General features: G+C 43.4%; 1 protein-coding gene and 1 long non-coding RNA gene across 4 annotated transcripts in view; one reads left to right on the forward strand and one right to left on the reverse strand.

The window, feature by feature from the left end:
• The window catches only part of LOC142020867 (uncharacterized), a 40124-nt gene extending 36408 nt beyond the window's left edge, over window positions 1-3716 (reverse strand). The window contains exon 1 of the long non-coding RNA XR_012647528.1: window positions 3157-3716. This is a non-coding gene — a long non-coding RNA (uncharacterized LOC142020867). The remainder of the gene's footprint in view (window positions 1-3156) is intronic.
• A 140-nt stretch (window positions 3717-3856) lies between these two features.
• NETO2 (neuropilin and tolloid like 2) overlaps window positions 3857-23148 on the forward strand; it is a 58098-nt gene continuing 38806 nt past the window's right edge. For all 3 annotated transcript variants that reach the window (XM_075008918.1, XM_075008919.1, XM_075008920.1), the window contains exons 1-2: window positions 3857-4382; window positions 21915-21971. In XM_075008918.1, the coding sequence (XP_074865019.1) occupies window positions 4349-4382; window positions 21915-21971 (91 nt within the window). In that variant the 5' untranslated portion in view covers window positions 3857-4348. The remainder of the gene's footprint in view (window positions 4383-21914; window positions 21972-23148) is intronic.

Raw genomic sequence — 23148 nt, forward strand, 5'->3', positions numbered from 1 at the left:
AGTACACAAGAGAAGTCTAGGAGTACATCTACATATATTTTAAAAGGGGTACTTCATAAAAAAAAAAAAGCAGGGGGGTTGAAACGCTGGCATAAAAATCGTATTCATGTTCAAAGAGGAATAGAATCCAGAGTGTCTTGTAGCTGTGCAAGCTCTGCAAGATTAACCCCGTAAATACTTTTTGTCAGTAAATTCAGCAGATGTGCTAAATAAGACAGGGCCATTTTTACAGTGACTTTGCATTGTAGAATTTAGTCTCACACTGTCACTGTAAAATATGTGTATAAATTGGATATGTAGGAATCAGTTCACTTACTGCTGAAATCCAACAGCTATTAAACAATGAATACAAAAACTGCATGCCAATATTGACATATGGTGCCAATTCAGATATTTCCTGGGAGGGTGAGTATTCCCTGCCTCCCTCCCATCCAAAACTCCGTTCTGATCCTCACTCATCCCTCCCTACTCTTGCAAGCACCACAGCAAAATGTTGCAGCTCCCCACAGAAACTGTCCAATGGGAGCCACCTGTTTGCAAGATAGGCAACATAGGAAGTACCCTTCCCCTACTCCCTGAGCTCACAGTGTTCAGTGTCAGAGCATGGAAGGCAGGGACCCTAGCTGAGGAATTATGTGGGCTGCTAGCCAGGAGCCACCCAAGTAAGTGTCTCTAGGACAGAGCCTCCTGCTGGCACCCCAGCCCCTCCCTGCCCCCAACCTTCTGCCCCTCCTCCTGCCCCCTTACCCCTCTGCACCCCAGCTTCTGCACACATAAGTCTTACCAGACCTTGCACCCCTACCCCCTGCACTCCTGCCCCAGGTCACAACCCTCTCACAGACCCTGCAGCACCTCCTCCACCACAGTTCCATGTCTCAGGTCACACCACATCCTTCATCCAACTCCCTTCCAGATGCCACTTCCCCTCCTGCACCCCAATCCCTTACCCAAGCTCTTTTCTGCACTCAGTCTCCACCCCACACCTCGCACCACCTCCATTAATGTCATGGACTAGTGCAGTCCTTGACCACTTACCAAATTCTTGGCATGGTCTCCCATCAAAAATTACTGTCCACTCCTGGACTGCACCTTACAGAAACAGACTGCACAGTAGCTCGCAACACAGTTTGGCTCAGCTGCCCCTAGGTCTGGACAGAGAGGTGGCAGGTAAATGTGATTGGTGTTATGACTCCCTACACTAAGTCACAATGCCACCTTTCTGTGTGGATGAAAGGCAACCAGATCAAGCTGCAGTGATATTGTACCTATGCAGTCAGAGCAATGCTCCTGCCCACTCCAGCAATAGCTGTACTGATTTAGTAAGAAGCCATTTCTTTAAAGTGGTCTGCAACCTGCGGCTCCGGAGCTGCATGCGACTCTTTAAGGAGTTCTTTGTGGCTCCCAATGCTATAATTGCAAAGTTAAAAAAAAACCTCATGATTATTTTCAATAAACAGTTAATGTTGAAAAGCTCCAAAATGAAAAACAATAGCAAACACTATGTGAACTCAAAATGCTGGATAACTCCCGCTAACCTCCTCCAGAGAGAGAGAAGGTTCGGGGTGAAAGTCAGGAAGACAGTGGTACAAACACACACGTAAAGTGTGAGGAAACAGAATATGTAAAAAGTTTGTAAATGTCCTGCACTAAACATATATTGCATTTACAAATTGTGTGTGCACTGTTCCTAAAATAAGGGTTACAAAAAGTATGGTTTGACCTTATTTATTAAAGACCATCTTGTATTCAGAGGTATTGTGGCTCTTGAATTATTGAGTTTTTTATCCAATTGGAAAAAACAGCTCTTCTTGCTATTTTGGTTGCTGACTCCTGCCCATAAGGAACTTTGAGTAAGTGAAAAAACCAGGAGGGATGGGCTATTCCCCTAAACCCACCAAACTGGTACCACTGTTTATCATGTACTGAAATTAATATCACTTTGAAATTGCAAGGAAAATGTAAGTAAAGTATGCGATTTTTAAATTTGATTAGTTTAACAAACCTATTCCCATAACATTCTCACCAGATAGTCCCTCACTTCTATACAGAATGAGAGAGCAATACTGCTCAGAGGGAAGAGTGCCACCAACTGTACTGCCACCACATTGTGACAACTTCTGTATTCTTCCTGACTTGTCTACTACTCGATTACTATTCCAGCCTTTTTTTCTCTTAGCTATAACTGATAGAATCAGTTTGAGTAAAATATTGAAAATATGTATCTAATAATCTCAATGAAGCTCTCACCTTTCGTAACATAGGCTGCTGATTTTCTAATAAAACAATCAAAACACGGGGAAAACAAAAGAACATCTTGTAAAATTTAAATCTGTTGTTTGACTGTATCTAGTGAATATGGATAAAAAAATGTAAAATACATTTGTAAGTGCCCATCTACTTTACAAGCAGTTCACTAAATTTATTAGCTCTGAAGTCAGCTCCTAATTGCTGCATAATGTACTGGAGCACTGACAGATGAAAGGCAGGAAGAGACCAATGGTGGAGTACTACTGTCTACTTTGAAGTTTAGAATTACAGCATTAAAGTACAGAATAGGCTGCCGCTGGGGAAAAAAAGGATGCAAATACTGAACTAAACAGTCTGTAGAAATTGAAAATGCTTTATGGAGGTTCTTATTAAAGGGATCTAGATATTAAGCTAAAACATGATGTACATATTCCCTTTTGTCTCATATGGCACAAAATAAAGTAGAAAATTGGCAAAGACAAATAGCAGTAGAGGTGAACCTGTGAGATTAGAATCGACATTCTGGTATAAAGGGAAGATACCCTTCACAAAGACAAAAGAAAACTTGCAGTAACTAGTAACTGTTTTGAGGCAAGATTCGCCATATCCCTGTGCCCTCACAGAGTCCTGTTACTCTGCTCCTTGGGGATCACCCTACCAAGGCAAATGTCCCCTATGCACTAGGCTGAGAACTCCCCGTTCATTGCACGTGTGATGTCTGAAGAAGTGGGGACGGAGCCTAAAGGAATGGCCTTGTGCTGCCCAGCTGCCCCCGAGAGAACGGCCGGGCCTGGAGTAGGAGCAGTTGCCAGCTGACCCCACACCGCGCTGCCCACGCCCCGAGGGGGGAAACACGACGTGCCCCTTCCGGGCTCCAGCCTCAGTGCAAACGCGCGGAGCGCTACACACCTGGAACGGGCGCCTCCTGCGCTCACTCCCGTCCCGAAACGAGCCAAGTCCGTAGCCGCCCAGCGGGTCGCTGGACTCGCCGAGGTGCGGGTCTGCGGCCCGCCCTGCCCCGCTCGGCGAAGAGCCGTGTAACCACCGCCTGCCTCCCCGCCTCTCCCTGGTCGCCGGAAGAGACTCGCCTTTCGCCGCGGGCTGACCGAGGCGCTGGACCCGGCAGAGCGGAGCCGGGGCCCGTCGGACACGCGCGTTTAGTCACTTCGTGGGAAGCGGTCGCGCCATTTGGGCTGTCGCGCGCGCGCGCGCGGGGGGCTCTTCCCGCCCTTCCCCCTACCCCAACCGCTAACGCGGCTTTTCGGCCGCTCCCGAGGAGCTGCTGCTGGTCCGCCCTGAACGGACCCGGCCATGGGGCGGGGAGGAACGGGGGAGCGGGGCGGGAGCGGGCAGAGCGCGGCCCCTCAGCCTGCTGCCGGGCGCTTCGCCTAAAGAGCGGGGTCCCCACGCCCAGGGACAGGGGCTGCCAGTGTCGTGCCGTTACCGCGGCACCTGCGCGCGCCACTGGGCTGGGACGAGCCGCGGCGGGGACTGGGGGAGGGATTCTCGCCTCAGCCTCAGCTCCCGCCCCGCGCGCCCGCCGCTCTCCTCTCCTCAGCCCTGCCTGAGGCGCCCCCTGCCGCGGCGGGGGGAGGGCACATGCGTACAAGCGGCTCATTCCGCCAAACGCCCCACTCCTCTTAAACGAGCTTCAGTGAGCGGCAGCCGACCCGGGAGGTTACACCGGCCCCGCAGCGGAGCAGCGCTGCCCGGCACCTCGGGCGCCGGCCGCGGCAGCTCCCCACCGCCCGGCCGTTCCCTTCGCACGCCCCCTGCTAGATGGGACTGAGCGCGACGGAAGCGAAGGCTCCGGGCTCCGAGGGCTTCGGCTGAGCTCGCTGCTAGCGGGGCGCTGCCCGTCGCTCCCCCGGGCGATGCAGCGGCGGCTCCCCTGAGCCCGGGGCGCTGGGCAGGGCCAGGGCGGAGACCTGAACCCGCCCAGCAGCACCAACGCGCGGGCCGCTCCCCCGCCGGACGGCAGCGGGCGCCCCCGGCTCTGCGCGGCCGTGGCTATGCCGCGCCTCTGACTCGCGGCCGCCCGGGTGCGCGGTCCTGGGCCAGGAGCGGCTGGGAGGTGCCGCGCCGCTGCGCGCGCGAGAGGATGGCCTTGGACAGACTCTGCTCGGTGCTGGAAGGTAGGAGCCTCGCGGGGCAGGGGACGGGGGACCGGACGGCGCCGCCGCCTCCTCGGTTCTCCGGGCTGCGCTTCTCCCTGGCCCCGTGAGCGGGCTCTGGGTTGGGGCGGCTGCTCCAGCGCCGTCCTGCTCCGGGCGCGGCTCGGTGCCCGCGTGTGGTTACGCCCTTGTTCCGCTGCCTGTCCTCGCAGCGGGGCAGTGAAGCGGGACTGAGCCAGGCAGGCGGCCGCTGAGCGCCGTGCACCCGGCGGCTGTTGATGTTGGGTGCCCGGGCCGGAGGGAGACCCCGGAGCCCGGCTTTTCAGGGTGCTGAGCGCGTGCAGTGCTGGGGGAAGCAAGAGGCAGCTGGCTGTGGTCAGCAGTCCTGAAAATCGGCCCCGCTGGGGGAGCCTGTTTGCCCCACAGCGCAGGTGACTCTTCGCGTACCGCCCTCCAAAATTTTAATTGCTAAACGGGGTGCCTCCTCCTGCCCCTTCTCTGGCCCTCTGGGTGGCCCTGCCTGCATTCCTTCCCCTGCAGGCACCAGTCGTCTGTGCCCCAAAGCCTAAAGGGGTGACCGCTTTGGAATATGGGGGTATATGAAACCAGGAGTGCGTTGTGGGAGTCAAAGGGCCCTCCCTGGACACATTTAGATGCCCTTCCAGGTGCTAACTACTTTTATTCTGCTGAGGAAGAGGGTGAAGGGGGTGACAAGGTAACTGACTATTCAAATGCACAGTAGAGCTCTGAGGAAATTCAAATCCTCCATGTCTCTTTTTCCAACTAAAGTATTCCTGCTACTCTGCTAACACCCATAACAGAATACAGCTATGGTCAGACAATGCTCATTCTTGTTGGATAGAGTAACATCTAATTTTAGCAAAATAACACACAATTAATAGAGTGTCACAAACAATCCAGTGCTGCCTGTCTCATGCTCCACCTTTGTTTTGGCTTTCTCCTCACATTAAATAGTCTATGTTCAGAGGTGAAGGTTTAGGACCAGACTCCTAATCTGAGCATTTCATTGTTTGTAATAGCTTGACTTACACACCTCCACGGGGCGCGGGGGAAGGTTTATTTTATAAGAAGACAGACTTGACCATTAACTCTGTGCCTCACAAATAATGTGCTGCATTCTGTATCCTTTGTAGCAGTCGCTCATATGAACCATCGGGGAGCCTTTGATCCTTTATTTTAATGATAGAACATTATGTTGCGAAATACTATTTAGGGCTATTTGCTCGTTTGAAACAGCACTAAACACAGAGGCATATGTTGCTAGTGGAAAGCAGTATCTATTGTAGTGATTGCCTATGATGTCAAAGTTGCAAATAAGTTTATTTTAAACCCAAAATGTGCCCATAGCACATTTCGTATGCTACAGAGTTGTTTTGACAAACTAAAGTTTAAATTATTTTTCATTTACTTCCTTCTACATTAAAATAAATATTATTGCAAATATCATGTTTTGTTCTGAATATAATGTATTTTGTGTTTTAATTACATTAACCTGCTGTTGTTGCTGGACAGCAAAGGAGGGTAAGGCGTGCTTAGTCCAAAATGTTTCTGTGATATTTTGTTTTTTATTTCTCTCTAGGAGGCAATTGTATTCATACTATAAAGTTGGGGTAAACACTTCTTGAATTACAGTCCCTAAGTGTAGTTAACCATGCATGTGTAGATGTGCTTTCTGTATATTTGTAAGTGTGAGTGTAAACTGTCTGCTAAGAAATGTCTTTATATGTATAGACTTCTATAACCACTCTACATAATCTCCATAATCTGTGTGAAGATTTTCTTATGATGTTTTTCAGGGTTGTTATTTTGGGGTGGTGGTAGGGAAGGTGAGAAGTCGTTATTTGGTATCTGTGACTTGAATGTGCTCGGTTCAAATATATGATCTGTGTAAAGAAGTTTAATGTTAGTGAGCTCCTTAATTCTAAATACACCATTCATCCTGAACTCCAGACGTAGCTTCTGATTACTTGACGTCATATGCTTGTGCACAGATTATAATATCTAATAATACAAAGTAAAATGAGGTTCCTATAAATGGACACACATATATTTAATTTTAAAATGAACTTTTTTTCAAATGAATCTTTAATATTGCATGTTCTAAGGGAATTTAGAAGCCTGCAAGATCTCTACTTGCATTGCTAAGAGTCCCGGGCTGTTGATTGAGGTAGAGTCCTTCTTTGATCATATATTAATTACTAGTATTGTCCATCAGACCTTAGTGTATTGCTCTGGCAAACCATTCATTCTAATATTAAGGGACATTTTGCTTTTCTGTGCTTGATGTTGTAAAACATACAAATATTCTGCTTCCAGCCATGAGGAATGTATTTTGGGTTGCAAATCTGAGGGTAGAATCAGGGCCATCATTCAGTTTTTAGTTTTTATTTTATTCTGCTATTTCAGATCAACTGTATGGACTTTCTTCACTATAAGTAAAGCACAGCTGCAGATTATGACTTAAGTAAACCCCAAAAATCTGATTTTAATGCCATTTGTACACAATACTGAGTGAAAGATTTGAAAATTCTTCTTATTCATGTTGGGCACAGCTGGTATTAAAGTGATAACCAGTACTTATTGGAAAAAATGATGGAGCAGTACAGTGCTGATATTTTGGGCAGTGCAGGCTTTGCTGAAGTGGAGCCAGCCAATGTTGACCTGTTTTCTTAGTGATGCACACTAGTTCTGTATAAACAGGCAATGGTTCCCAATGGGATTTTTTCCGAGAATCTGTATATTCCTTAGCCTGAGAAAGTTCCCCTCCCCATATCTTAGTGAGATCTTCAAATACTCTGCTATAGATGTTTTGACTTCCATGCAGTACATGGAACATAGCTAGCCAAGCACAGGAAACTTTTTAAAATGGCATATGACAGCTCCTTTTTGAATTTCTCAGGAGGGAGAAGTAGGCTTTTTTAGTAATTAAGGTCATGCTTTCAAACTTGTAACTGACTATATCTCTGTCTTTAGGGCATCTTATTTTTGGCCTGAATGGCAGAAGATTCAGGATGGTTTGTTTCCTTGTGCAGTCTATGCATCTCTGCCCCACACACACTGCAAACAAAACCATTAAGTGTTTAAAAAAATGAAATGGGAAAAAATAATTACTGAGAAAATTAGGGATTGATCATGCACGTGGAAAAACTTAAATGATGGAATAGTGGCGGGTGGGGAACATGCAAACTAGAGGAATCAGTGGAATTTTCCTGATCTGATACTTCCCAAACAGCAGAGCTAGAAGTAAATATTTGTATCCCTTGATAGGCAGCATTCCCAGCTTTCCAGTGATACACAGTATTTAACATGCATCTCTTTGGTAGACTGCAAGAACATGGACCTTAAAATCTCATCCGTATGATTACCGTTACCATTCCCTCCAGCCCATCATTTGTATTCTGGCATAATTGTTAGTACTTAATTTCTGATAAACAGAGATTGAATGCTTTGTTTTATTTTAAGATTGGTAAACTTACCTTACTGTATGTAGATTCAAAAGGTGCTATAATAAGCCAGTGAAGTTGAAGTTAAGTAGAAAATATATTTAGAAATACAGAGGCTGTTATTTGTCCAATTATAAACTAAAGTAAAACTACAAAGCCCCATAATGTTAAATAAAGGACATTACAGAATAAGGGCTGTCAAGAGGCTACAATAATTTTATTTTTAATTTAAAAATGGGAACTGTGTATGATCTCAGCAGGAACACTTGAAAATGCTGAGTACCAAGCAGCTTCCATTGAGTTCAGCAGGAGATTAAACATGTGAATTAATTTCAGAATTGGGTCCCAAAAGCAGCTTTATTTGTGCCAGCATCTGCCTGGTAATGTTCATTTGCACTCTTGTTGTTCACACATTTTACAAACTGAAAAGTAGGTGGAGGATATTGCTCTCAAAGTAGTTCAGCTGAATCAAAATTTTTTTGATTTAGTAATTTCCCTAAGATTATACAGGCACTTTTTAAAAAATTTATAGCAAAACTTTTGAGAAAATGTTTATCTTTATAGATAGGTCAGTGTATGATCAGTTGCACAACTGTAGTCTTTTTAGCATAGGCACAATGTGCCTCAAGTGGTGCATGACTAGCATTCATAACTAAATTTGGGCCACTCTTTCAATTATTAGCTTCCAACCTGGCCCAGGCTGGGTATTGCATAGTGTGATGTGATTGCTGATCCATGCCCCCACAATTGTCTTGAGAACCCAGAATGACTTAGAGTTGATGCTAACAGAGATTGTAAAATATGCAATCAAAATAATTAATTAATGGAAAAATCCCTGTCTTTTCTATTTCTCTTTTCCTCTATTTTATGGAAGGATTAAAAATTACACCCTCTCATCCTGTTTGTAGTCACCTATCACAATTGCGTGGCTCAGTACAATGACTATAGAGTGAATTTTTTGGCAGTTATTACTGAAAATTGTATAATTATTCTTAAAATCATAAAATCTTATTTACAGAATAATCTTTAAGGAAATGACATGTACAATTCAGGATATGGTTATCTTAGAACAAAACATGCTCTCTTTATGCATGGTGCCATAAATACTATGGGGATGGGAGCCTTATAAATTGACTGTTGCTCTGTATGAAGGAGTGTAACTTCCCACCAATTTGCTCTTCTCTAAGTACCTGCAGAGTGAGGTAGACTACCATGTAAGAAGTCTGTCTTGATGTCTACTCGTATCCTGCTATTTGAAGATTAGCTTAATTAGAACTGGTAAGATAACAATTAAAATGAAATTTTCAACAAAAATCTGCTTTTTTTTTTTTTTTTTTAAGTGAAGATTTTTCCCATTTATTGAACCAGTTCTATACTTCGCTCCATTTCCTGGTTATTACAAGACAGACCCCATAATATGTGTCCCTGCTCTGATATGTGGCAGAGAGGGGCTACCAACATTTTGTTTCTGTCTGTTTTTGGTTTTTTAATAAGTCCTATCACAAATGTCCTCCTTTGCTCATGATGAAATCCACAAATTGGTACCAGTGCCTGCTCATAAGGAGAGGAGGAGTTGGGGATTGGGAAAAATCATTTTTTTCCATAAGGACAAACTTGTAATCTCAAAGGTGGGAGGCAACAGCACTTGCCAAACAAATGAGTTCACATGGATTTTGCTGGAAAAGTGTCGGGGTGTTTTCTCCCCTGAAAATACACTGACTATACTGATAGTAAAGAAAAAGTCAGGATGGAAATGGCCATTGTTAGTCTTTAAACACCTGTCATTTGGTACAATCTGCTCCAGTAAATCAAGCACATGCTCTTCCAAAGCATTTTTAAGAATCCCAGGAATAACTCTCTTCTCTAGCAATAACCAGACAGCTGGTAGACTCTGTCAACAGCAAGGAAACCACCTCAACATCTTTTTAATCTGACAACAGAATTTTAACAAGTAATTTTCTGGAGGCCCTTTGTCAGAACATCATGTACATGCAGCCTTACCCAGCAGCCTACTGCCACAGGCAGCCTGAAGCAACAATGAACAAAAATGCATTCACAAAGGAGAGACCATGTTTGGAAGCTGAATGTTTTATTCCTTCCGGTGGAGGATATGCTTGCAGATGAACCCAGGGATGTGTCAAGGGTAAACAAGACTTGGATTAACAAATAAGGCACACTACAATTGCGAATGTATTTCTGGGAGAGAAAGGAGTCAGACATGTTTCTGCCCTTCTTGGAGAGCAGGGGGACTGGGGGTGATGATTAGAAATGTGGATTAGTCTATTCATTCAGGCACAGCTCAAACTGCCACTGGTTTTGAGTAAAGGTGTTTGGGAGAAATATGTGTACAGTACTCCCTGAACCAGTTAACTTGCTTTCATTGCAGATCTTTGAGTACCCACTTGCTTCTCTAGCATTCTTCAGAGAAATCCATCCTGGAAGCAGTTGGAGTGACATGCATCTTCAACATGAGTAGGCACATTGGGTGAATCTATACATCTCTCTGGTACTTCTTACTCTCACTGAAGTTTGCATTTTAGAAATATGCTAGCAGCTTTCTAAGCTGCTGAAGCTCATTTTTTGATATTCTCTTGATTAACATGCTATCAGCAGAGATGACTGACAAGCCACCTAAGACTTATCTTCCCCTGGTTCACACCTGCTCAACTACTGTATTTTATCATTCCTTTGCCCATATAGAGCTGTGCACCATTAAGCAAAAAACTATAAAAACCATTGGAGCTACCTACTCATGAAGTAATCTCTAGCCATCAGCTCAGATACCTACTCTTTCAACACTCATTCAACACTGGAATACACTGAGACCACAAAAGTGAGAAAACTGCACATTGTTAACCACAAGAATCAATGTAATCGTAAGGAGGGATAACTGATAAATTGCTGTGATTTTCATTGCAACCAGTAGCTTTGAGATACTGATGAAACAGCAACAGTGTTAATTCATTTTTTTCATCCACTGATCACTAACACTGAATGCCAGTAATAGACAGCAGTGTAGTGAGAACTTGCTCTGCGCCAGATGTTACCATTTATATCCATTTCATAAGCTAGGCATAGCCTGAAGCAGGCCGTTTGTGGACTGACCAACTTTCTGAAAGAAAGAGAGATTACCCCGTTTAAGATGTCTGTTCATTAATTTCCACAGTGTGTCTATTTGACTTCTGGGTTCTTGTCTACTTAGACTGTTTGCTTTCCAGGTTAGGGACTGTCTTACTGAGCATCTATACAGTGCATAGCACCATGGGATGGATGGAGGGTAGTTAGGGCTTCTAGAAACTATTACAAGGAGATGGGACAGAGACAGGGTAAAGTGCAGCAAATGTCCCCAGTACTTTAATAGTTAAAATTAATGTTTGACATAGATAAGGAAATCAGTGGATATGGGTGCTATGGTAGTATTTACAATTACAGCATGCTAGGGTTAATGTTAGTTTCACAGAACAAATTACATAGATCTATGCATATGCAAAAGAATTTGCTCACAAAGGGAGAGAAGTAATTTCTGTTAGGATCAGGCATATGCTACTATTTGTGCTATCTGACAGAGAGCCTTGCCAGGATGTCTGATGCTCTCCAAAATATGTATGACCGCTGTGTCACCAATTTTTCTGGGCTATATGTGTATCTGATACTTCCTAACATAGAAGATCTAGTGTGGAAATAAAATGGTGAACTCAGAAGTTAGCATCACCCTTATCCCTAGGATCCTGACTGCGACTATCTATGTATAATATTCTTCTTTAAATAGAATTTTTCCATACTATTTCTCTGGTCTGCATAGCTGTTCTCAAGTTTGAGATTGTTTTCCCTGCATGTGCAGATCCCACGTTCACATCACTGATACTATATTCATCTGTGCACCACAAGGAAGTCTCATTTGTGCTCTTTGCTGGCTCTGTATGCACACCCCCAGAGCATGCAGAGAGCTGAGGTGACATATGCCATGCAGATGTGAAAATGGAGCTATGCCTGCAGAATCGTGGGGATGTTTTTCACCGAATAGGTACAGGCATATATCAAAACAGGTGCCCAAAGCATTCATATCTCTTTAAGCACAGTACTTCAGTGCTCACTTTGGTCTTGCAATTTATTTTAGAATAAATCTGAGTTACTTAGCTTTTTTATTCTTTTAATATACAAAGAAGCAAGATGCTTGTGACATAACTCTTTCTACTTCAAATAAAGAAACTAATATTTTATTTTTCATCTCTTATATGTTCTGTAAAGCAATTCTGGGCTGGCAAAGAAGCCATGTAACACCCCTCCCCCTACACACACAACCAATGCATTTTTCATTTCCTGATGAATATTTTAACACAACACAGGCCTGTTTTTAAAAAAAAAAAAGAAAAAAAGAAAAAAACAACCTGAGTAGTAATGGTTAAGAATGTCATAATGCCTTCTTGGCTGAAGAATCCCAAAGCTATAGTGTCTACATTATTCCATTCAAAGTCAAGGAGAGAGAAGCAAAAATGGTGATGTTAGGAAAACAAAAGCTCACATCCAGGTCTCTCTTTTTGTAAGTGCAAAAATACCTGTCTTTTTCTTTGGTAATAGTGTGACTCCTGTTGCAGCATAAGCAGACAGCATGCTTTTCACAACCACATAAGTGAGATTTGCAGTAAATGCCAGATACATGTACAGTGGCAACGGAAGCATTTCTTCCCCACTGGAAAGTGTGACTGGCTCAGTGCCTATGATGCCATTAATACAACAGCAATCTCTTTGGGGATCTACGGCTCATGGAGCAGCACTGATGCTGTTCCAAATTAGCATTAATTTTCCTGATTTTTACTGACTAAAGGTTTGAAGAATTGTGAGAAAAGCATGCCTCAAAACATCTGCCTCCAATCTTCCAACTTATAATAGGTCTTCATCACCAAGTTTGACCCTCTGTACAGATCTCCAGGATTTTTTTTGACAAATCATATACACGACATATACAGCCAGTATTTGTAAACAGATAGTCCCTTCTACTATGTGCTTTCAAGTGGAATTTGGGATTACAGTATATTATAACTAATTCATTTTGCCCTAGCACTGAAATGCAGTCATTACTGGTGCACAGTATATCTCAATAATAACAGGTTAAATAAGAAAGCAAAGGATATTTTGTAATGTTATAGAAGCAGGGCAATTTAGTCAGCTATAATGTCTTGATTTAAATCCCATTTTATCAAAGATTACCAGAGTCATGGGTACTGAGGGTGTGCTGTAGCACCACCTGTCTTGAAAGGATTTCCATTATCTACAGGATGTACAGCTATGTTCAATGGTTCTTCATACCGCCACTATGAAAATTGTTCTGGCAACCCTCACCCAATAACTCCTTTGTTTTAGGAAGATGCCATGTGATTTTTAAGGGAAGTAGTCAGTACTTCTTTAGATCTCCTCCAAATGTTTGTGTCCCGGAATGTCATCCTGGGAGGTTAGTTCAGGGCTACCTAGCTAACCAATGCCCTTTCCAACAGCATCTTGGATTTTCTCTAATGGAAACACTCTTCCAGCCTGCCCTTCATCTGCTAATCAGCACAGTCCTGATTAGCACTTGGCTCCTTACAAGACTGTCAGAAGGTGTTGAGGTTTTAGAAATATGATTCTTATGTTGTCTTAAAAACACATCAACTGTGCACAAAAGGTAACATTGCAAACTACAGAGGGTTGAACTGTTTCCTGAATGATTTTGTTTTTCAACTCTTCTGTACCCATTGACTCAGTCAACTCCTAGCAATACATCTACTCTTAATAGCTTCACTACTGTGGTAGCCATACTATAGACCAGGGGTTCGCAAAACTTTTCTAAGGCCACTCCAATATGTTACATAAATTCCAGAGTTCACTGGAGATTGGGAGAGGGGAGTTCCTCCCTACTGGCGGAGGGGCCTTAGGACTTCTGACCTGGCTCCGAGGTAATCAGGAACTGACCTTGCTTTACACTTCTCCCCACCCAAAACCAGCTTGCGGACCCCCTTGGTTGAGAATTGCTGCCATAAAGAACTGGGTCTTCTAAACTGCTTATTTGGTCCTGTCTCTGAGGCTCCTTCTCCCTTATATTATTACCAGAGATGGGAAGAATGGTGAAAGGGCGCGTAATAAACCTCTGCAAGGATTGAGAGTCCATGATAGCAGGATATGAAAGGAATAGGAGTACAAAGGAAGAAAGGGAAAAGGACGACTAAAGAATTAATGGATGTTGGAAGTGTGTGTAGATCAGTTTTCTCAACAGTGGGATGCACCCTGTAAAGCAGGGAAAGATGGGAGAGGCACAGAGGATAAATCTGTGGGGCTCAGAGAGGGAGTGCCATGTAAATTCTCTACTCATGTTTGTGGGCCACCCAGGCTGTGTAACTGTTTTGTCTAGCGGTGGGAGGATATTGCAACCAAAAATTGTAACTCGAAAGGAGAGCTCAGCTCAAAAAGTTTGAAAACTGCTGGGCTAACCCACTTTTCTGCTGTAATTGCCTGCTTATGTGCTACTTATTCATGCTGTACTGCAGGATACGTGCCCTGTTCTCTTATATGCACATGCACACCGAGCTGTCAACTATTTATAGAATCAGCATGAGCTGTAGGGAAAACCAATCAGATATTTTAAATCCTCCAGGAGGGTTGTTTCTGTAAGAGCACCCTTTAAATAAAGGAACTCACTGAATAGTGGCACTGTGAAATACAGAGCTTGGGTATTTTTGTTTGGGTTTTTTTTTGTTTTTTTTTTCATTTCAGTACCAATGAAATAAACTGACACTCCCCGATTCTTTTTTAAAGGTTGGGGGAAGTGTATTATAAAAGTGACAACCATAGTATTCTCTGTACCTAAAAAGAGAGAAACTAGCTCTCTGAAATACTGAATTCCAGTGTCACAAGAAGTCTGTTTTTCTAATTTATATGTGATATCATTCTGTTTGAAAAAACTGTCAAGTTTTGCATAGTAGGAAACAGCATAAAGCTGTAAAAGCTGGAGTAAATGGGTTTCTCTGAGATTGTTGCATCCTTACGGAGCAGAAGCTCAGGCATGCTGCATCTTTTAGAGGAAACCATAAATTCAGTAGCACAAAGGGAATACGTTATTAATATGGAATCCAGGAACTACACTAAACGCAGAGATAGGCCTAATTAAGTTTAGTATTCCTGCTTTGAAAGACAAGAGGCAAGAACAGCTCGAAATCAAGAGAATTTTTATAGTAGCTAGCAAGGTTCTTTTTGGGGAGAAAAATTGTAATAGATCAGGGTTCAAATATATCTCTGGAAAAAATGCATTGTCCTTAGTGTCTCTAGAGTCTAGAGCACTTACATGTCCTTGAATTTCACAATTTAAAAAGGTACAACAAAAATCTCAAACTATATGAATAGAGAATGGAATTTGTCCTGTGCAAGAGATAGTAATACCATTAAATCGACAACTCCAACTCTTGAGAACTAAGATGTCAGAAGTATAGCTTTTGTGTGTGTGAGAGAGAATTTTATTTCTTTTAAAATAATTGAGTGGAAAAGCGTGGCCCTGGAGATCACTAATGGGCTCTTGACTCTCTTCTCTCCATTGCCTTTTTCCAAGTCCAAGGCAGATCATTTGTGATCGAGGGCGTTAACTGTAACAGATGGGATACCGTCTGCTGGGAAATTATATTTGTTATAGATTAATATTAATTAAAATATGGAATCACTGTACACATGGGGATTTGAAGGCTATGAACGAGTCTGTCATATTGTGTGAATTAATATGGGGGTGGCGGGAGGCATAGAGGCCACTAGCAATGTTACCCTTGTTTGAAAGATACATGAATCAGTTGGGACACAAAAGGCTACTCAGAGTAATGATCTAGACCAAGAGGAGAAACTGTTACCTGCCTTTGTTCTCAGATATCTCTAAGCACAGAGGTGCACATAAAAGCCTTGTTATAGTTTCTGAGTTTATTTGGGACAGAATACAGTGAGGCTCATGATAGTGCATCTGTGCAAACTTTAAGGTGGTATTTGTGGGAATATGGTCTAGTACCCCATAGCTTACATGCCAATGCAAGCCCACCCTGACCATGTTTAAAAACTCAAGGCTTATAACTGTGAGCCTGGCAGAAAACAATGGTGTGGCGGTGGGGGACGCTGATTCAATGGGAGCCACTGAGCTACTTGTAGGCTGACATGAAGATGGTGGGGAGAGTCTCATGAAAGAAGACAAACTTCTGAGAAAATGCAATTCACTGTTCTGAAATTGTGAAATTGTACCTTGGCAGGCAGAGCTGCTACACATAGTTAGGACTGAGGCCTGGTCTATGCTACGAAGTTAGAAATAGGTTGCCTTGTGTTGACCTAGTTGTGCACATGTCTAAGATTAAATTTGTCATCCGCTGATGTTAGTGCCCTTTTACAGTAACACCGCCACTTCATGCAGCACTGATCTATGGTTAATGTCCTGAAGCTGATACAGCACAAGGGTAACTCATTACTTGTGTTGACCCTAACAGTCCTATAGCAGCAGTCCCACAATGCTTGAATCTGACTGCTGTGCTAACAATTGTGACTTCTGTTGCCAAGGGGTTGTAAATAATGGAAGCCTGCCCCTCCATCAGTATTCCCAGTAAGCTGAGTGCTTGGGCAGCCACCCAGGAGAGATTCAGCTGCCATCTAGCTGATTGGCAGAGTGCCCACAACCAGCAGCATGTATTTCTTTTGATGGTGTGCAGCTGCACATGCCTTGGTGCACACAACAAAATTTATTCTGCCCAGCAATGAGAAAAAATTAAAGAGAACGCTACCCTCCACTCTTTAAAACCCAGTGAATTTTTTGAATGCCTTGGTCAGATTGGTCAGCTTGGAGGGTAGGTATGGTGGCCCTCCACTGTAGCATGAAAGTGCCCTGACCAGGCAGGCTACATGCACAAGATGTGCTCTGGCCTGGAGTAAATAATGGGTCTCCTGGGTCTGTGGGGAAAAGGGGCTGAGCAGACACAGCTACTGGCCAGGAACGGAAATGTCAACATCTATGAGCAGATTGCATAGGGAATAACGAGGAATGGTGTAGCAGGGATCAGCAGGATTGCCTCATGGAAGTGAAAGAACAGTGGCAGGCACGTCGGAAAGTCAGAGCTGCGAAGTTGACATGGTGTTGAGCAGCTGACTTGCCACTTTTTTTACAAAGATATACATGCCATATTCAGCAGAGATCTCATCTACACCCCACAACCACTCTGGATACCTCTGAAGAGCCAGAATCACAAGGCCTTGCTGTGAACAGTGAGCATAAAAATGGAGCATGTGAATGGGGTGGGGTCCAACTGTTCTGCAAGCAAAGATCTGTTTGAGAGTTCACTGACATCCAGTCAAGCCCAGCAGTTGAGCATGGGTGAACTTGATGTGGGTAAATGTAATTGTAATAAGAAATACATACTGCTGGCACCTCCAACTTAACAGGATGCCGCTACTTACTTTTTTCACTAATTTAATTCTACTTGGAAGAGTTAGCACAACAAAGGGTGGGGAGATTTTATCTACTTCTCAATTCTCCCGGGCACTTAGAGGAGAAGAGCATGCAGAGCAGTTTACGTATGCAGGGACGTGTCTTGCATCCTGTGAAGAGAGGAGCATGCAGAGCAGTTTACATACACAGGGACAGCTCTTGAATCCTGTGATCGTGTGAGAGATCTTGATGAAAGTTTCCATGGAGGTACTCTACAGTCCTTTCCCTTAGGCGTCTAAGAATGACATATTTATTCTCCTCTATGGTAGGACATTTTCCCATGCTGGTTGGTGATAACTTTGGTGTGCACCATTGCAATAAGCAGGATAGCAACATATAGGCCACAGTGTCTTCTAGATGCTACTAGCAGCTGTGTTCTGTGTCCCATTGTCACTCTCTCAAGTAAGGTGTCTGCTAAATCTCTGTGGATGCAGGGCACAGCAGGCACCTATAAGCATTGGATTTCAGTAGAAAAATGGTAATCCACTGGGCAGGAAAGCAAGTCCCTCCTTGTAGCTTTCTGAACATCCTGTGTTCTTAAACATGTGAGCCTCATGCGCCATCCCAAACCTACCAGTGTTGATGCTGATGAAACATCACTGGTGATCCACCAATGCTTGCATAACCATAGAAAAGTTGCCCTTTCTGTTGGTGGTACTCTGTAGCATGGAGGTCTGGTGCCAAAATAATGATATGAGTGCCATGTATTGCAATTCAGGAACTCCACTGCTGCAAATCAGTTCACCATGTCCTGCATGTTGCCAAAAACCACAGTCCTGTGTAGCTTGAGACAGATACTGGCCCTACACGCCTTCATGACAGTAGCACTTTTGTGGATTTTCCAATTCTAAAATGATTTCCCCCGACAGGTAGAAATCCAGCATTGTGAGTTTCTACGGTGGGATTTCCAGTTACTTCTCCAACATTGGTGCTGCTCTTAGTGTGGTGTACCTGTACAGGAAGGCTAGAGTGAGCTTCACATGTGAATATAGGAATGTGGCTTTTACACATCAGAAAGTTTTGCAGCTACTGCTTATCATTTTGGGATGGTGAACATTGCATGCATGGAAATTGATCCCTGGATCCCTGTCACACTTGCATTGCTAAAAGACACTGTGCTGAATGGTACCGAACTGCATGTTTGGATACATAACTGTGCATTGCATTGTGCATTGATACAAACACTCCTGGTGAGTGCATATAGCATTGACACAAGGAGTCAGGTATACACAAGTGGTATACTAGCTGCAGCTACTTTACACTAAAGTAACTTGCAGTGGCAACAATTTCTAGTGTATGCGTGCCTGAAGATTACATTATTTAACATGTTTAATTGGTAGGAATTTTCCCCCCTCCCTTTTTCTAATACATTTGGTTGTATTTAAGGTTGTTGTGGCTAATGAATATGTTTAGGAATATTTCACTGAGTTGCCTCATGTGAGGCAAATGATCCTGAAGTTCCAGACCTCCCTCCAACTCTGAGGCCAATCTCCCATTCAGGCATCAGAGGCCTAGAATAGAATCCTTTCTCCGTAAGTGCTTCTGTTGCTCATATTGCAACTTACATGATGTAGGGGAAAAGTCTAAAGACCAGAGACAAGTGGTTTAAGGTGCGAATAGAGAACAACAGGCATGTCTGCACTTGAAAAGGCTGATGGTAGAAGAATCTCTCAAACTGGTAACAAAACTTACTAACATACATCTGTACTTGAAGGGTGCGCAAAGTTTGCAAGTCCTAGCAGTTGCAGCAATTCAGAATAAGGATAGTGCATCTTTAATGCTAGTTTAGACAGAAATGGCTGCCCTTATAGTTGTGTCCTTGCAATCAGACTTCCAAGTACAATTCCATAGTGCTTCTTCAATCACTTCAGTTACCAGTTTGTGTACAATGTCTTGCACATTGCAGATGATTTTCTTGGAACTATTGCTCACTCTTTTAACTGTCCATACATTGTTTCCTGGGTGTACAAAGTACAGTGCTGAAATAGTAAGGCCCTTGTTTCAGAAATAAAAATTTCCTGCAATACAAGTATCATTTAAATGTAAAGAAAAATATTTTGTACATAAAAATACATACCATTTTCAGAAAAGTTGATATAACACTTCTCCTTGTGTGATTGCTCCCATACAGACAAGTTCAAGAACCCATGGTATTAGTACCACCAATGCAATAGTACTGCAGTGACTGGAGATAGAAATATGTGTGGACCCTGTTAAATGGGTTTATGTGAACTAGGTCAGCAAGCATGTATCTGAGTCACTGCTGCAAGTTACAATAATTCCTTGTAAAAGTACAAATGGGTAATGTAATCAGGAGGTATAATAAGCTTTGTACAATTCCTAAAGCATTCATGGATCTGCCACTACAACTGATACCTTCAGTGGAAGCCTCCAACACAGAATGTCATGAATGGACATAGGAACTCAGGCTGTGTCTACACTTTCACTTGCTTGACAAAATTATCATCATTCATAGGTGCTTACACACACACTTCCCGGTGAAAAACAAGGTTTTCCTGTGGTAAGTTTGAATGCTGCTTTGTCAGCAGGAAATTGCTCCTGCAGACAAAGCAAAACACTCTTGTTGGGCATGGGAGTAATGTTGTCTGTGAAAGTGCTGACAAAAAGCATTCACGCGCACCAACTTCGAGCAACAAGACTGTATCAACACAAGTGGCATCATGTAGACATATCCAAAGCTACCTCCTCGTTCTTAAAGTGGGTCTAGCTTAGTAATAAGAGACCTTGACAGAGCCACATGTGGGAAACCTGAACTGCTGCTAGTAGGGCTGGACCTATTGGCCGTGTCTACACGTGCACACTACTTCGAAGTAGCGGTGCCAACTTCGAAATAGCGCCCGTCACGGCTACACGTGTTGGGCGCTATTTCGAAATTGAAATCGACGTTAGGTGGTGAGACGTCGAAGTCACTAACCCCATGAGGGGATGGGAATAGCGCCCTACTTCGAAGTTGAACGTCGAAGTAGGGCACGTGTAGACGATCCGCGTCCCGCAACACCGAAATAGCGGGGTCTGCCATGGCGGCCATCAGCTGAGGGGTTGAGAGACGCTCTCTCTCCAGCCCCTGCGGGGCTCTATGGTCACCGTGTGCAGCAGCCCTTAGCCCAGGGCTTCTGGCTGCTGCTGCGGCAGCTGGGGATCCATGCTGCATGCACAGGGTCTGCAACCAGTTGTCGGCTCTGTGGATCTTGTGTTGTTTAATACAACTGTGGAGGGGCCCTTTAAGGGAGCAGCTTGCTGTTGAGTCCGCCCTGTGACCCTGTCTGTAGCTGTTCCTGGCACCCTTTAAGGGAGCGGCTTGCTGTTGAGTCCGCCCTGTGACCCTGTCTGCAGCTGTTCCTGGCACCCTTATTTCAATGTGTGCTACTTTGGCATGTAGACATTCCCTCGCAGCGCCTATTTCGATGTGGTGCTGCCCAACGTCGAAGTTGAACGTCGACGTTGCCAGCCCTGGAGGACGTGTAGACGTTATTCATCGAAATAGACTATTTCGATGTTGCTACATCGAAATAAGCTATTTCGATGTAGCGTGCACGTGTAGACGTAGCCATTGTGAGGGAAGCCTTGTTCAGAGGTGAGTTAAAGCATTGCTCAAACTGTGTGAATGAGCAAGCAAGCACTTAATTTAAGAAAACCGTAAGAGGATGGCATACCTGGAACAAGGCCTATTAAACTATGTGTATAACATGTCAAAGAAAAACTGGGGAACTGATTCTTGGAGCCTGGGTCAAATGAGTTAGGCTCAAGGACTGCAGAGGTTAAATACCTATGTAGCTATTCGCACTCTGGTTGGAGCCTGGGCTAGAAAATCTGCTGAGGGTGATGGGCATCTGGATCGAGGTACCACCTGGAGTGAGAACATCTGCGTGGCTGTGAAGCTAAGAACTGCAAAGCCCAAGTCAGCTGAGTTGGGCTCTGAGAGTTGATGCTTCGTGTTTTTCTTTGCAATATAGACACATCCTTAGAATCTGCCCCAAAACTAGTCCATAGCCTCTGGGTATTGTGAAATGGGTGTGTGTGGAAGGTAGGCTGGTGGTATAGAAAACATACATACAGTGAACAGACAATCGGAGTGAGACAGGAGGGCTAAGCAATAGCTTGTATACACAAATGATGACCCCAACAAAGCTGGACAGCGCACCTTACATCTCATATTGGCAACAGAGGCTCAGGGTTTGTGAACTAAGATTTTTTTTTTTTTATTATACTTGGCTCTGACTGCATTCAAAGGAGTAGGATTTTATAAAGAATTCTTCTTCCTTGTAAACAAGATGTTGCAAAAGCAAATACCAGGTACCCTCAGTTTCTACTTGTCTGGAGGATAATTATCTAGGGCTCCGAATTTTGAGGTTTTTTCAGATCGAAAAGGGACAATGCTATTCAATAGCTAGAGGACTTCAATTTTCAGTACTGTAAATCCAGCACTTTTTTCTGAAGCACTGAGTTTCCTAAAAATTAAAATCACTGATTTGCTTTTAATATATATGTAAGTTTTGACTATGGTAATTTGGATATTGCCTGAGAAAAAAGGACTTCAGAAAAACCGGTTTTCTGATTCTGTTATTGAGGTCTTACCTGTTCTGCTTCTCTCACCAGTGCTGTTAATAACGATACTTGTAGTGGAAGGGATTGCTGTGGCACAGAAGACACCAGGTACAGTACTGAAAAGTTTATTTTCTTTAAAATAAATTTAACAGCTTTGTAATTTTAAATAAAGTCAGATGCAGGAAATATGCTTTCTTCATTGTCATTGATAGTATTTAGTAAGACTTACTTCAGGTTATACATATCTATATGTATGTATAAAAATTTCCTTATTTATTGGAAAAATATAACTTTTATTGCAAATAATGAAATGGTTTTCTTTTTCATATCCAGATCACTTTAGCCCTTACAGGAAGAACAAAACAGCATAGAGCCCTCCGTTTTTTGCATGTCAGAAAGTTTGTCCGAATTTTTCATGTCTGCACTCTCCTCCCCACCAAAAATGTCAGGAGATTGACCCCTTTTGGATGTGGGGAAAGAGACAAATGAGACAAGCCACACGCACACTCCCTATCTCTCTTTCACACACACGTTGGAATAACCTATACAAGAGACAGAACGCTCACTTGAGTTGACACTTGCAGCATTTCTTCTTCTACAGAAGAGACTCAAAATTCTTGTATATTTTGGAGGGACTTGCAAGAGGCTGCTAGGAGCTCCTTTTGTTATGGGACCCCTCTCAAGGACCCAGTTCTCTAGGGCATAAGGAAAAGTTGCTTAAGTGTATTATGGCTGCTTCTCCCGTGAGAATGGGAGAATCTTAGCAGAAACCAGTTGTACTGCCCTGCACTTTCCCAAACTGCATGTCATAATTGCAAAGGATGTCAATGGTGCTGAGATAGTAAGGAAATCTGTGTCTGGTGGTCTCCCTCTGTATTCATAGCTCCAGGAAGTGATCTAGTGTGGTATCTTAATTTATCAAACCAATTAACCTTTGGACATGAATCCCAGTTTTCTGTATGTCTGTACAGGTTCCTGACTAGGACAGCTGGACACTAGTGCAATATTATTTGTTTTATTTACAATGTCCTTTTAGCAATAACTATTTTAAACATGGTAAATGTTGTAATGAATCACACAGTATACATGAAGGTCTACATTGCTGAGCTTGTGTTCAAGCGCTTTCCCTAATCAGGCCAAGAGCAGTAATATGAATAAAGAAATCAGTGGAGCTAGTCCTGATAAGCCTTTCCCTTTAAATTAACTGGGTCAGTTTTGCAAGCAAGTGGGGAAAATAATGGATGGTAATATTGAGAGTGGTTTTTTTCTTTTCCTGTAGCATTTT

Source organism: Carettochelys insculpta, chromosome 14 (assembly GCF_033958435.1).
Source record: "Carettochelys insculpta isolate YL-2023 chromosome 14, ASM3395843v1, whole genome shotgun sequence".
Taxonomy (NCBI): domain Eukaryota; kingdom Metazoa; phylum Chordata; order Testudines; family Carettochelyidae; genus Carettochelys; species Carettochelys insculpta.